Source organism: Emydura macquarii, unplaced genomic scaffold, assembly GCF_026122565.2.
Source record: "Emydura macquarii macquarii isolate MOO-44397 ecotype Brisbane River unplaced genomic scaffold, CSIRO-AGI_Emac_v2 contig_1790, whole genome shotgun sequence".
NCBI classification, from domain to species: domain Eukaryota; kingdom Metazoa; phylum Chordata; order Testudines; family Chelidae; genus Emydura; species Emydura macquarii.
This window is the reverse complement of record NW_027131927.1, coordinates 15,995,771-16,011,522: the sequence shown is the minus strand read 5'-3', so window position 1 is coordinate 16,011,522 and position 15,752 is coordinate 15,995,771. Positions and strand designations below refer to the sequence as shown.

The following is a 15,752-nucleotide window of genomic DNA, read 5'->3' as shown; positions in this document are numbered from 1 at the left end:
GTTTTAATTATATGGAGGAGGGAGATGCTAAGGTGTACAAGAAATTTAAAGAAAATGTATGGTAAAGATTTAAGATTACCCCAGAGACCTATCGAATGAAGTACAGAAACCTCAGAACATTTGATAATATTACTTATGTTGGATCTGTACATAAAATGTGTTATAAGAAAATGGATAATGTGGGTGGGAGCTGAAGGTAATTATGGAAAACTGTTTGATCTGACAGCCCAAGAGCATGGTTATGGGTATTACAGATGAGGTAAAGGCCGCCATCTGTGGGGGGAAAAAAATCCAGAGGTTTTTGAAGCTGCAGAAATATCTAATATGTTGAATCAAGGGCCCATGGGAGGATGTAAATCCCAGGGGAAGGGAAATCCTCATGTAATCCAGGTTAAGTGGGAAGAGGGAATTGGAAATAAACCTAACCACAACCTTGAATTAAAAAAACAAAAACACAAAAGCCTAGGGCTTAAAACCCTTTATGAAAGGCAGGTGAGCTGCCATCACTTTGGCTGGGGCTCACAGCCATATAAAACCAAATTGCCCAAAACTTAGTGTAACTCCATGATCCACACCTCCATCTGGTACAGTGAATGCTACTGTCATTGCTCCAGAGGCAGTGGTAGAGCAGCAAGAAATCCTGCTGGACTATATTAGGAATGAGTTTTGGGAAGGAAGTGAAGAATTTATTTAAAATGCTGTGCGACTCCATATTAAGGCTGTTACAGTGCCTGAAGAGTTTACACTTGATGCTTGGTTGGTGACAAGTAAGCATAGAACACAATTTGGGGTTTGTATGCTGCTTTCTAACAGTCTGCCCTGAGGTTAGTACTCATGCTCTTGAGTCACTCTAGGCAGCGTCACACTGGTCTCTAAGTGTGATGCTCAGTTTAGCAAAGCAGTATTTCTAGTAGTCCTGATCCGCCTTCCTGAGAGAGGATACTGCTTGTGCAAATCCATGAGTGGGAATGTGCAGAGGCCATTCAAAGAAATAATGAATGTTACTGGCTTGCAACCAGATTGCACTCTACCTACAGTCTCTCTCTTCAGAGTGCTAGTAATCCAGTTGGTCTTGGGCGAAGAGGCCATGGAAGGTGTGCTCTGCCCCCTCTCATTTTCACACTGTGTGTAGACCAATGAGAGGGCAGGGGTTCTTATGATGGTACTGCTTTCTAGAGGTTTGCATAGATGTGAAGTCTGTCTCAAGGAACTCATCTGATTACAGGCGAGGAACAATTTTAGCTGTGTGATAACAAGTAGTAAATCTAGTTTCATGCTTGATTTTTCTCTTTTTGCAGAAGTCATTGCAGTCAGAAACAGGAACAACAGAGCAATCGTCACAGATAACTGCATCTGCTGGATTGGAACATGCTAATGAATTACGTAAAGTGAGTTCTTGATGCTTTGACAGACACGGAATCCAAAGTTTGTTTGTTTGTAACTTGGAAGTAATTGTATGCAATCACCCATTGGGCAAAGCTGTCTGTCTTGAATACTAATAGCAGAGGATGGGGAGACAGTTGTAGGTCAAGTTTCCATTGACTAGTAGGATTGGTTCTGAAGTGTGTTAATATTTAAAGTTTGTGCTGCTCTTAGTAATCCTGGAGCATCAAGACCATAAGTCCTGAAAATAATCAGAATAACTTTTGTGTTGAGGTCAATTAAGCCACTGGAAAAATTAAACTGAAATTCTGAAAATGTCTGACAGCCTATTTGCAGTTGCATAACAGAAAACATCACTTGAATCCTGACGTATTATAAACATGTAGTGTTCTGAGCCCTTTCTACTGGGGAAAAGAGCACACATATTAGGAAATGACTTAGTGAAGAAATCTGCCATGTCTAAAAACATCCCCCTATTAATTTTATCCCAATTAGAAAGCAAATTAATAGTAAGGTATAGGACTTTGGTTGAGAAATGCTTTATAGAAGCTGACTTGCATTGGAAGATTTCTGCAACATAAATTAAGATGCATATAGAATAGCCAGCCGCCAGGAGAGTTATGAAGATGTGTTCTGGTAAGTTTAAATAAAAGTGTAACAAGTCTCAGATGACTAAGAAGTTTTGTACTCCATACAAAACATGTGGCTGTTCAAAATTTGAGGTTGTTACTGATTCTGGGACCATACTCTTGAGGACTCTGTCAGCATGCCTATAATGTGATAATTTAAGTGGCTGCTGTGGTATTGGTGAGCAAATATGCTTCTCATATAACTATCTTGAAATAATGTATGTGATATGTGGCTTTTACTTCCAAAGAGGAATTGAACTTTGGTCATTTCTGAATACTGACTGTTAAGTAAAGTTTGAATTCTGGTTTTTTTGATACAGGAACTAGAATCCTTGAGGATCCAAATACAGTCACAGTCTATGGACATCTCTAAACTTCAGGCTGAGAAACAGGAGCTGCTACAACAAAAGGTAACTCATTAGGACTCTTGCAGTCTTTCCTGATACAGTAGAACCTCAGAGACGAACACCTCGGGAATGGACGTTATTGGTAACTCTGAAATGTTCGTAACTCTGAACAAAACATTATGGTACAGTACTCTGCAGTCAGCGTCTTCCAGCTGAGGCTGGCAGAGATCTCTGCAAAGGTGGCATCCGGCAGCACTGCCTGCTTTGCAAGCAGCTCCCTCTTTATTTCTGTTTCTTGCCTTTGGGCTGAACTGGGGGGGGCCTGCCCCCATACCCTTGGTGCTACAAGCCCCAGCCCTCAACCACCTCTCCCCGGGGCTTGCCCTGCTCTATGCAATGCCGCTGTGCTCCAGAGGCAGCACGTGGCAGAGGGTTGGCACCAACCCACTGCCAGCACCCCTCCTTCCACTGCCTCTTGCACTCCGAGTACTGCTGGCTGGACCCAGGACTGCCGTGAGCAAAGCTTGGGCCGCATCGGTGCACTAGCTGTGACCCTTTAAAACTCCTCCAGACCGCAGCATGCAGGCAGCAGCTCAGACTCCAGTTTCTGCTCCAGGCCAGGCTTTGGCTGTTCCCCCTCAGCAGCTGGAGCTGCCACACAGCTTCTTTCCTGGGCTCAGACTGAGCTTGCAGACTTGTCCCCCTCCTGGCAGGGTGGGGATGAAACAATGCCTGCAGCTTACAGAAAACAGCACAGACCCCAGGCTGCTGCATGCTTGGGCTGGCAGGAGGAGCTCACAGCAGTGCCTATGATGAACCTCAGCGTCTTCACCTACCTGTAAGTGACTGCCCATCACATGGCCAGTGGAGTTGGGGACAGGAAACCCAGATATGCTGACCTTTAAGATGCAATACAGGCACAGTGTAGTATTTGCTTTCCCTCCCTCTCCTCCCTACCCCTCGCTGCTGCCTGGTTGCTTACTTCGAGTTCCACATGGTGTTCGGTTGATCGATCAGTTCATAACTCTGGTGTTTGTATCTTTGAGGTTCTACTGTACTTGCCCTATTGACTTAACTGTAGAAGAGTTTCTCACTCTTTTCACATTGTGTCATCATTCATAACAGTACAGGGCCAGTTGAGAGCAAGCCCTACTGCTGGTGAAAAGCACAATTACTGAGGCTATGTCTACACTGACGGCGGCAAAGTCGCCGCCGTCAGATTGACTTATCTGGATCAACTGAGTGGTCAGTGAAGACCCACTGAGTTGATCCAGAAGTCGATGTACTAAAACCACCACCTCAAGTGGCATAGCGCTGCGTCGACGGGAACACGGTTCCCGTTGGCGCAGTGCAGTGAAGACGGCACGCAGCAAAGAAGCACAGAAGTCGACAGGAGTTATGCAAGTTCTTTGCGTAACTCCGGTCAACTGCTGCCGAATCGCTGAGGTAAGTGTAGACCAAGCCTAAGCTTAACTATTATAAAGTCCTAAAACTCCTTATTAAAGCAGTATGTCACCACCTAAAGCATAAATAAAGCAGATAGAGCAGGATAGTGTCATGATGAGCTACCCAGCCCTGGGGTGCAGGTAGGCTATTTCTGGCATCAGATCCATGCTGATCCAATCTGGTGTAAATCCTGAGTTGCTCAAACCCCCTTTGTTAAACACACATCCTTTATATCTTGTCTTGTAACGTCTCACAGGTGCAGATTACATCTGTAAACATTCTATTCTAAATATATTTTCAAACACTAACCCAAAATCCTTTTAAACTGATACATTTTTACTTCTCTTGCTAAAACTCTTAATTGGTACCTCCTTATCTGTCTGTTCTTAGCCATCACTATCCTCCTCCTTACTCAATCCAGCAGTCTTTTCTGTATTTCCATTCCTGTATTCCATTATTTCTTACAACAGTTGTCTCATTCTTACATATATGCTTCTTGTGACCTTGAAGTTACTGACTGGCTAGTTCTGCTCAGTCAGTATCCACCCAGTGTGTTTTACTCAAGTGGTTTGTATACGGCTGGTAAATCACACATTTATCGGGTTTGCTTTGCCCTGTTGTTTACACAGTCCAAGAATCCACTGTAGGTAAGACACAAACCAATTTTGATTTTTTACAACCTTTGAAAGCTGTGTCGTCAAGACATGTACAGAAAGCAGAAAAATTCCCTTTCACATTTTTTTAAGACTGTTGAATATATATCTACTTCTCAGACATTTAATATACATTAATCTAACACAATTCATTATATATTTCTTTACACTACCTTGATGTCACTCCAGACTTCAGTGAAATGCTGAATCCTTATTCTCCTTTCATTTATACCACCAGTATATTGACTGAAAAAACATCACTCAGCTGATAACTAATGAGAACTAGAGGAATTTGCTTTTACAGAACCAGTGCATGAGTTACACTGTTGCACACTTGTATCATTTAAGAAGCCAGGGAAAACTGGCTTAATATCTTAAACTCATGCTGTACATAAGATCAGAAAAAGTGTTAGTGTTATTCCTGAACCTGCCTGTGCACCATATGTGGTATGATTGTGTGGTTTAATGGAGGTAATCTTGTTACACAATTGAAGGGGCAATAATTATTTAAGATGTGTAAGAACAATGGACCTGTAATTAAAAAGTCTAGGAGGTCCAACAGTGTGATACTTGACACGTAACTGGCAATTTACTGGCTTTGGAAAAAATCATTACATTTATCTGGTCATCATATTGGGCTTCATCAGCAAATCTACATGTGAAGCTGCCAAGACTCCAGCAGAGATTGAAGGTTTTACAGACTGGGGGGCCACTATTCCCGGCTGCTGTCTTAACCATGTAGCTTCTTAGCACTTTAAGAGAGAAATTTTGGACTGTGAGTTAAGATTTCACACTGATATGCAAGGAGCTGTCATTGTCTGTAGCTTCATGGTAAAGCTCCTACAGTTACTGTAAGGGAAGCATTAACCAGACAACGCAAGCAACTGCATTGTATGATTGCCAATACCAGGGCATAACAAGGGTGCTCACTAAATGGCTCCCCGATACCTCTGCTGTAATCAGGTACAGGGCTGGCTTGGGATAGTTGGCTTGCTCAAGGAAGAATCTGCCTTCAGGCAGTTGTTTGACTTACTAGCATGTTACTTCTGTCATTGTAAGGAGTAATAAGAGTCATTTATGTGAGTAACCAAACTGAGGCTTATTTAAACTTCTGAGGGAAGCTGGATGTTTGGGAATTTTAAACAGTCTCCTCGGCAGCCAAAATCCCAGCTGCTTTACTTCATCTCACTCAATATTTGTTCCTTCTGCCCAGTGTGACCTTGGCAGTGCACTGCCTATTAAAACGCTCCCCCCACACAACTGACCTGTGACGGCATCACCACCGTAGCAGAGTGTGTCATTTTGTTTTAAGGTCCTTATCCTTTATGGTTCCCCCAGTAACAGCTTCTCTTTTCTCTCCCCCCAAAAGTCGCATACATATGGTATAAAAGCTCAGAGTTGGAAAACCAGTCAGCAATGCCTGCTCTTCCTAGTGCCCTGGATAGCACATGGTGCCCGGGACAAAACGACTGCCCGACATGCCTGCTTCGTGCATTGTGCTTACTGAATGCCAACCAGCCTGCATCTCTGAAGCCCTTATTGTGGATATGACTGGCTATACATAAAACTGTTGCTGGTTTGAGTGCTGTCATTTGCAGGTTCCCATTTATGAGCTCTCCATCTGTCTGACAGTTTATAGAGCCCTCAGAGCATTGGCCCATCCTTGATTTTGTCTGAGCACACGAGGTATACACAATTACAGCACATTGGCCATAGAGTAGGAAGAAGTACACTTTGAGTCTACAATTAGATGAACGAATGCTTAAGTTGACTTCTGTGTGTATGATTTAAACATTAATTGCTCCTGGTGTTGAATGTCTCTTCCACAGAATACAGCTTTGGTTCCTGGACTGGGCAACGGTAGTGCTATAACAGCAGCAAAAAACAGTGAATTGGAGGGCAGGTTCTTGCAAGAGATAAAAGAATTGAAGGTTGGGTACTGGTGAAACACAAAACCTGAAATAACTGCATACTCAGTTTTCAGTTAGGGTCACAATTTGGTGAAGTGCTTCTTTATTAAAGGTGTGACTTGCAAGGGTGGGGAAGGCTTTTGGGGATACTTTGAGTTTTTTGGTAATTTACTTTTTTTTACTATATCAAAAAATCTTAAGCTTTTCCATGGTGAGTTTTCACATTAGAAATTCAGTTCTTGTCTGCCCTGACAGATTTGGTCTAGAGAGCTTGAGAAATGATCTCAAGAGTCAAAATGGAAAGTTAAACAACTGAAGATAGGAAAGGGATTTTTAGTTGATGTTAAATACACATTGGTAAGAAACAAGTTTTAACACTTCAGTGACAGGTGGACAGCAAGACTTTATTGAAGATTTAATATTCTTGGACCTCTAATGTTGGAGCACTAAAAATGTCTCCTCAAAATGTTTTGTCTGAGACGATTAGAAAAATCAGAATAGATGGCACTTGATGCCCCTGAACTTTCCCAAAGAAAATGGTGCATGTGTGCATATCTTTCAAGCCTTCCTTAAACATCATAAAGCAGAAGAAGCCAAACCCAGCTTGAAAGTGTCTTCCAGCTCACCTATAAGTTGTGTTAAATGCCAGGTGTTGTAGTTGTAATAGCAGTCCTGCCTGAATTGCCTTGGCAATTGAAGCCAGGACGTGTGTGACTGTTAAAGTCTAGATCTCTCTCCCCAGTCTCCAGAGTTCACTCCCCACGCCCAGAAATTGTGTCCTTACTTCCTTGGGGTGGAATCCTGCAATTCTCCCACTCAGACTGGGTGCTAGACCACAGTACACTGTGTATCAACCATGATTAACGTAGCAGGTCCAACTTGGTTCAGCTACCTGCAGCTCTTCCCTTTGGGAGTTGTGACAATGGTGAGTACTGTGACTGAAAGCAGCCTTCTTAAAATAAAGTATTGTTTAATCTCCACTCTCTGGATCTAAAAGCATGGATTCCTGCTGCTTTAGCTAAAGGACCAGCTGTTAGATTGAAGGCAGTAACAGATTCATAAACCTCGACACATGATCTAATCACTAATGAGGGACAGACACCACAAGAGCAGAAAGTAGAGGCAGGAGTGTTGAGCTCTGTCATGAATGGTCACTTGAGTGACTTGAATGACACTGACTGCTTGGGATGTTAGTGACTTTCCTATTTTTGTGACTATTACTAGAATGAAGCTAAAGCTCTTTCTGAGGAAAAAGCATTGCTAAAACAGCATCTGGACTCAACCAACAGTACAATTGCTGTCTTACAAGATGAGAAAAGCAAACTCCAACAAGAAGTTGCAGAATCTAAAAAAGAACAGGATGACCTCCTAGTGCTTCTCGCTGATCAGGATCAGAAAATACTTGCACTAAAGAACAAGCTCAAGGAACTTGGTGAACCGGTAAGATAAGTGATCAGTAAAGTGAGTTCCAATATTCAGGACTCTGTGTGAGCTGTTACTGTGTGCCCAGTAGCTACTCCCTTTGCCTACAATCATTCCCAGCATATAAACTAGTGACTGTGGAAGCAGCCAGAAGAGTTGGCAGAACTTGCATCTGTATCCCCCTATTTGCCATGAGTAAAGTAGGTGCACAGTTTGGGGATGCTGTTAGCTTGCGAACTGCTCCTGGATGCCTACGTATCAACTAGGGCCAAAAATTTGTTTTTTCCCCCCATATGCACCTGGTACAATGAATGTGTGACCTTCTCTCGATGCAGGGGACTTGCCTCAACCATGCCTGCCTGTTTCACCTTGAGGTTTGCTGGCTGTATTGCATTCTACATGGAGCTACCATCCTTGGACCATTGAAAAGCCGAAGCTACTAAAAAAACTGCAGCCTGCTTATTAAGTGGAGTTGCACATTGGAAGCAAAAGTGCCCTGGGATTGGTGATCTTACATGTGGAATTTAAGGAGTTGATTTTAACATACAAAGCCCAATGGCTTTGAACCTAATTGCTTGTCTATCTGCCTCCCTGACCTATTGCCACAGTTAAGATAAACGGGGCACCCTCAGCTTTGAAACTCGCCCTCCCATTGCTCCTCCAGAGCCTAGATTTTGTTACCCATCTGGACATATTGCAAGGCCCACCTTTTTTTCTTCTCCTCACAAGCATGTTCTTTAAGAACCATTATCAGTGAGGCTCATGGACAGTAATAACCGCTGGTAGCTTTCAACATGTTGCCATTGCATGCTGCCTCAAAAATAGGCGCACACAGCTCTTGTGTGCTGAAACCTATCTGGGTTAAAAGTTGTCTTGCAAAACCAGGCATTGCTAGTCTGTCCTTCATCTGTGAGCAGGTAGGTCCCAGTGATACATGTGGTAGTACCAGATATAATCCAGCACATGCTTTGTGTCTCTAAGGGTACATAATTTCTGACAAACCCCACTGTACTTTACAGCTGGGTTTGTGAATCTAATCACATGTAACTGTCACAGTGCTGCTAATGTGGTTGGCCTTGTGACTTTTGGTTACATTGCCTATTTGAATACAAGTACTGCATGTGTGTCTAAATCCTATGCAGTCTATGTAAGAGCTAGCATTTTGGTAGCATGTACTACCCTCTTGGCCATGCTACACCTGTTTGTAATGTCCTAAGTCAAGTCAGTTTTGGAAGAAATGTGTGGCAACATTTCTGTTCAAGATTTCTACAAATTTTGGGCCAGATTTAAATAGGAGGGTCGGTTCAGTATCTGGAAAGTTTGTGGGTCATCAAGTTACTAAAGTCGTAACACTTTGCACTTAGTGACTTCATTCAGAGGATCTCAAAGCACTGAACAGATCAGCAATCACTGTGGTAGAGAGTCTGTTTATGGTGGGGAAACTGAGGCACAGAGGAAGTCTTGCCCAAAGGCACAGAAAATAAGTGATAACTTTGGGGTGTTCTGTGTCCAAATCTCCTGCTTTTACTCCAGACCTCACCGTCTTTCCCTTCCAAAGATCCAGTCAAATAAAACCCACTGATCTCAAGCGTTGAGATTTCTTAGATTTGATATCAGGAGCAGGGTGGAGATCTATGATGGCTGATGCCTAGAAGTTGAAATATTGATATAAATGTAATTTGTATGATGATTGTTGGTTTGCTTTAGGCTTGTTTTTCATTATTTTGCAATTTGTTTGTTTGGTATCAGACTCATACTAACAAATGTTGCTTCTCTCAAAAGAAATCCCTGGTTTTTATTTCAGGTGGAAGATGAGGATGATATTGAATCTGGAGACCAAGGTGATGAAGATGATGAAGAAGAAGAAGAAGATGGGGAAAAGGAAGAGCAAAACTGATAGTGCTTTAGTGTCGCCCTGAGAAAATTAGAGATTGCATTGTAAAACAAAATTAAACTAATGCTGTTAACCTATAAAGTAAAGAATCTACATAAGGAAGCAAATGGGGAGATAGTGTTCTGATTTGCTGAAGTGAAGTGTTTGGAAACAAAAACCACTGCTAAGTTAAACAAAAGCATCCCAACTTCTAACAATTTAGATCCTGTTTAAAGCATGGGAGTGACAATGCTACTGCCTTAGTTCATTGTCGTTTACAGAAGTCCTGTGCATTTGTCTATCATTTTAATTTTTTTTGGAACTCTGATGTGATTAAATACATTGTATTTGGTTTAACATCTGTTGAATGGAATCATTGCTTCTACATTCAGCATGGAGCTGATCATAACTCATGGGTTCCTTTAAAATAAATGGCTATGTTGAAAGGGTGGACTGGGTGTGCTGGGGATTGTACACACCCATCAGCTTCCGTTTCAGTTTACTTAAACAAATTGAACTGAACAGTGTCGAGTGCCTTGACACCAAAATGGCTGCGCTGCAGTCTGTACCTCAGTGAAGAAACCCAAGAAAATTGCAACATTATGCTAATAATGAGAAGGAAGTTGTCTAGAAACTTCCAACAATATGGTAGCATTTCTAAGTTGAACATCTCTAATTTTTTTAAAAAACACAATTCATCCAGAAGATTAAATGTGCTACCAGGTCATCATAAATGATTCCATTGTACTCAAGAAGTAAAGAAATGAAAATACAACCAATTTATGTAATTTATTGGCTCTTATGCTGAGTAGATAAGAGAATAGATTTTAAAAGAGCAAAATTAATGCACTTAATGCATAAATTTCATGTTTTGGTAATAAAAATAAATATGTCCATTTAGTATTCATTCACACAATTCTCGTCTTGTTTTTAATCATGTATTTTATTCCTCATTTGTATTTGAAGCAGAGCAGCTTAAAAATGCCAGTCTGGTTGGATAGATGAAAAGGATGCTCTCAAAGATACTAGTTTTCTAACTCATCAAGCTAACCTGATGATGGTGAAGGTTCAGTTTTTGAGTTTTTTAGCAGTTTGTAGGATGAAGCGTCTCTTGGATTCTCCCAAGATGGCAGTATATCATAAACCAAGCAAGTAAGATTTAGACCAGTGAATGAAAATGGTTGGCTGGCTATATATAAACATTTTAAAATTATTCTTTTGTGTGCGTTTCTTACCTCATGGGTAACAGTTCATTATGGGGTGAGTTGAAACCATCCTAAAATAAGGAGTTAGTGTTTGCTCCTGCAGTCCCTCCATACTCAAACTCATTGAAGTCTGTGGGAGAGAAGTAAGGATCAAAGACCATGGCAGAGTAGTGGTTGGGAGCCCTGGGCCATGTTGATGGAAGCCATATGTCCGTCTTTATTTCCTTGCCTGCACCTTCCTGAATTCTTCCCAGGAGCATCCCTTTCCGTGAAGAAAGCTTGCCAGGGAGCAGAGCCCCCTGCTTGTTGCTGTTGGCAGTCCAGACAGCTATGTGGTTTTGGCTGCAAGTGCATGGCTTTATCAGAACGTTGTTTTAATCACACTCTGTCTATCTGCAGCATACAGAGCTCAGGACACAAGGCGGCTGGTGTTTTGGAGACCTGATACACTGCTGGTTATGTTTTACCAAACAAAAAGGGCAATCAGCTATGTTCAGTCACAATGAATTTTGCTGGAAATTAAGAAGGCAACAAACTAGAAAAAACATAGGTAAAATCTCCATGAAAGAAGGGGCAATGTTTGTGTTCTCCTGCAGGACAGCCTTTCTGGGTACAGGGATTTAAATCATTGTATAACCCACCTGATTTATTTTTTTCAAACACTTGATTTAAAAATCAGTTTAACAAATGCTCAAGCCTAATTTGAAAAACTATGATCTTGCAATTTTAGACTGCAATTTACCATGAATTAAATTATTTTTTCAAAATGACATATTGCAGTGTCACTACTGGGCAGATAGCTCATTTGATGTTGTTTGTTTCACTCTGCTGAGGGGCAAAAAACAAATACTGACAATATTAAACAGGTATATTTTATTCCTACCTTTTCTCTTATTTTCTGAAGTGGCACAAAATTCTTTCAAACTTTAAAACCCTGACTGAAGAGTTCTTGGGGATACAGTGCATTAAAACAGTGGAGATTTGAAGAAGCTGTGTTTTATACACACTTAATGTTAATTTCATAATGAATCATTTTCAACATAGTGAAATCATGACTCCCTATTGAAGGCAGTGGGAGTTTTGCCGCCTACTTCTCTGGGGGCAGGATCTCATCTGCAGTGCAAATTCTCTGGTCTGCTGTGTGCATTGTACTGCATAAAGGCCCAAAGGTGCTGGATTCCAGCTGTAGCTGATTTTGTGCAGGGACCTTTGTGCTAGTGGATTGAGGGCAGAAGGGAGCATGTCAGGGTATGAGGGGCATATTGGTGGTGGAAAGGGCATGCTGTGGGCAGGGAAAGCTATTTGCAGTCTATAAGCAAAGACCTAGGTGGGGGGAAACCCAAAGCTGGCCAAAGGGTTGACCATCCAATGGTTTAGGACTAAATAAATGCACTACTTCCATTGTGCGCAAGAGAGAGACACCCTGTGTGTGAGCTTCATAGAAAGGCTGCTCACCCCTGCTCCCTCACGAGAGGAGGTGCAGTGGGCTTTGCCTTGCTTACATTGTTTACTAGATTAGCACAAACTAAAACCCTAAACCTGCCAGCCAGGGGCTAGGTATAGTGTTGTGGTTGCCTCAACAATCTATTGGGAATTGAGGCGCCATCTAGAGGTCAGCACAGCACAGAACTTAGGAGGAAAGTTCCCAGCTTGCCAGACAGGTAATTTGTAAATTAGAAAGGCTGAAAACGTCACAAGACTCAAAATGTGAACGTCTCAAAAGGCTTCTGCTTTCCTGTAGATCTCACTGCAAACGCTCAGTCCTTTGACAGTCAGGCCTTGTGCACGTTAGGCAGTTAAACTGAGGGATGTTGCCCTGTGTAAGGGTTTCATCTACCGCAGCCCCTCTGCTTCGGTTCCCCTCTGGCCAACAAAGGACTCGAAGACCCATTGGTTTGCAGTCACCAGTGCTTTTATTTACAAGGGGGATGTGAATACCCACCACCTTACAGTACCTTGCTTCAGCCAGCGGTCCCTGGGGCTGTTCAGGGAGACAGGCAAAGCCTCTGCACTCCTTTCCCCCTCTTCTCTTCTGGGCTGGCATATAAACCCTGCTGGGTCAGCGGGGCAGCTGCTTCCCATTGCATGATCAAGCAAGGTGTGTGTGGGAGGGGGCCTGTGTTAGTTTACCAGCATAGCTCTACTGGTATCTTTACACCCCTATTGTTACACAAGTTAAAATCCCTGTGTGGGCATTCCTATTCTAGAATAAGACTGCCTTTTCTGGCCTTGGTTATGTTGTTCTGAAAGCAGTATAAGCTAAACCAGAAAAAGGCCACTCTCCTATCCCAGAATAAGCGTCCACACAGGAAGTTACTCTGGTATACCTGTACTGGTAAGTTTCTCTGTGCACACAAGCCATCAGAAAGTAAAGAACCAAAAATCCTCGGAAAATTCAATCTTTAGTCAGTGATGAAGCAGTGATCATCTGGGACGGATCAGCTGTTTCACAGTGTAACTGCTGAACTGAACTCCTTTTCTACATGCAAAATAGAACCTCTCCCGTTTGGTAAGATCTCTAAGCTATAATGCTAATTAGCTCTAGCCCATACTCTATTACCAGGATTTGTCTGTGGGTGGCAGCATCAGAGCAGATAACAGCACCTTGAAGATGAGTATGAACAAGGTACTGCAGAACTCTCCTGTATCAATACAGTACAGTGTAAGGGGCTGGCTGGGGCTCATCCTGCATCTCAGCTGGGCACTTTGGATGCACACGGAAAGCAGCTTTAGGCCTTTGGTGACTAGCTAATAGCACTATTTTGCCCATTACAGCCGTGAGCTAATTCGGACAAGAGCTTTAGGAAGCAGGGAGGTGTTTTAGCCTCAGTTTGCAGATGGAGAAGTGAGAGGTTCAGGGATTTGCCCAAGATGACCCATGCAGTCAAACTGGGATTAGAATGCAGGACCTCCTCAGTCCTGTCCTGGTGCCTGTTCCTCTCTAGACCATTGCAGCTTCAGAGTTACATGAACCGTGTCAGCTCACTGCTTTGGGGATTGGCAGAGAAGCTTTGGGCCATCTGTTTTCAAAAGCAGCTAAATGACTGAGGGGCCTTGGCCTACCTCCCATTTGCAAAAGTTACAAGCAATTAGAAGACGCATGTGAACTCTAGTGTGCGGGGGTCTCTGTAACCCTGGCCAAGCTGGGCCCAGGATTCCTGAGGGGCTCGACCCCCAGTCTTGTTGTGGTCACTTAGGACAGGGGTAGGGTGTCCCCACTGCGGGGGGCTCTCAGCACTGGGCATGTCCCTGATTGCACATGGCATAGGGTTCAGAGCAAATACAACTTATTAAACAGTAATCAATAAGGAAAAAATGGGAGAGGTGAAAGGAAAACACCCAATGCCAGCAGAGGGGCACCACCCCCAGCATCTGTGCCGTGTCAGGGACCTTCACAGCCTGCTCCTCACACGTCCCAGCCTCCTTCCCAGGCCTGGCTGCACGGCAGGGAGGCTGTGGGCCAGACGCTTGCTCTGGCGGTGGCCACACCCCCCTAGGGGCAGGGCCCTTCCCCCCCGCAGCATCACCCCCCTGTCGGAGTCACACCCCCCTCCCATTCCAGCCTGTGCAGCCTCTGGGCTGGGGGCATCTCCCTGCATTGGGCCCCCTCGCTCTTCCTAACTGCTCACTCACCACACCCACCTCCAGACAGCTCCAGTCCCAGCTCTGCCTGAGCATGCCTGCTGCTCTGCCTCCAGCTGGGCTCTGCTGGCCACTGCAGCTCCGGGGGGGGGCCTCTCCTTTGCTCTGCCCAGGCCCGCCCCCAGCTCACACAGAGGATGGGACCCCACAGTCTCCCGGCTCTCTCGTTGGCCTACCCACCCTGTCAATAAGGCTGACATGGGGCATTGGCCTCTCCCCCCTGGCCCTGGGGACCATCAGTCTCAGCGTCCTGATTTCTCTTCGCCCCTTCCCGTCCTGCGTCACTGGGAGATGCCAACCAAAACCCCCCGTAAGTGGCAATAAGCGGCCAACAGTCCCCTTACATACAGCAAGAGATAGCCCAGCCAGTGGGACTGTAAAGCGAACACAGGGCTCAGCGGGTGAAAAGAGCCCATCAAGTTAATAAAAAAAGGAAAACAATAGACAGAGGAAGACGGGAGGGGTCCAGTTCAATGAGAAAGGCAGAAGTTGAAACTTCGGCTCCAATACCTGATCGGGATTCTCAGGTCAATAACATTGAAGGTTTTGCTACAGAAAGATAAGTTTCCTGGTGCTGTCATCCATGAGAATAGGGAGAGATGGGGGTAAGGACAAGCGAGGTGCTTGAAAGATGGAGGCACGAAAATCCAGACGCACTTTCCAGCTGCAAGAGAAAAGTTTCATCTAAGAAATCAAACAGAAAGAAAATCTCTCCAGCTTCTTCAGTCAAAAGTCCTTTGAAGGGAGGCCCTTTGAGGCTGTGTGATTTGGGGATAGGGAACGGGAGCCACTGAGCAAGGTTCACATCATGTAGCAGAATTCTCCCCTAGGGAACACAATCTGTGTCTTCACCGACTGCTTTGCCCCTTGAGAGAGCCCCTCGGCCAGCTTTCCGCCCACAGAGCCATCGACTCCCTGTCCCCTGCGGACTATGCCAGAGTTGAAGGTGAGGTGGGAGAACAAGCTCATCTAATCTGAACTCCAGTACAACACAGGCCACCAGCACCCTCCCCCTAAACCCCACAACTGACATTAGCTGAAAGCATTACAGCCCATGGACGTTACATGACCATCCACTGGGCATCAAAGCCTCACCCAAGTGTGACTATAAACTCCCCCCTTGCTGCCCTTTCCTCGTTTTATAATCCTTACCCAGCTTCTCCCTCCACTGGGCTTTGTTGGGCATTAGTATTTATAAATACCTGGGCCTCCCTTTAAGTGCAACTGTAAAGGTTAATTGGC

At 44.0% G+C, this 15,752-nt stretch overlaps 1 protein-coding gene across 3 annotated transcripts in view; it reads left to right on the top strand.

The window, feature by feature from the left end:
• USO1 (USO1 vesicle transport factor) overlaps nt 1-10,020 on the top strand; it is a 67,197-nt gene extending 57,177 nt beyond the window's left edge. For 2 of the 3 annotated variants that reach the window (XM_067556981.1, XM_067556982.1), the window contains 5 exons: nt 1,299-1,388; nt 2,333-2,422; nt 6,288-6,389; nt 7,593-7,808; nt 9,595-10,020. In XM_067556981.1, coding sequence (XP_067413082.1) covers nt 1,299-1,388; nt 2,333-2,422; nt 6,288-6,389; nt 7,593-7,808; nt 9,595-9,687 — 591 coding nt within the window. In that variant the 3' untranslated portion in view covers nt 9,688-10,020. The remainder of the gene's footprint in view (nt 1-1,298; nt 1,389-2,332; nt 2,423-6,287; nt 6,390-7,592; nt 7,809-9,594) is intronic. The other variant, XM_067556983.1, reaches the window with a different exon arrangement.
• The last annotated feature ends 5,732 nt before the right edge of the window (nt 10,021-15,752 follow it).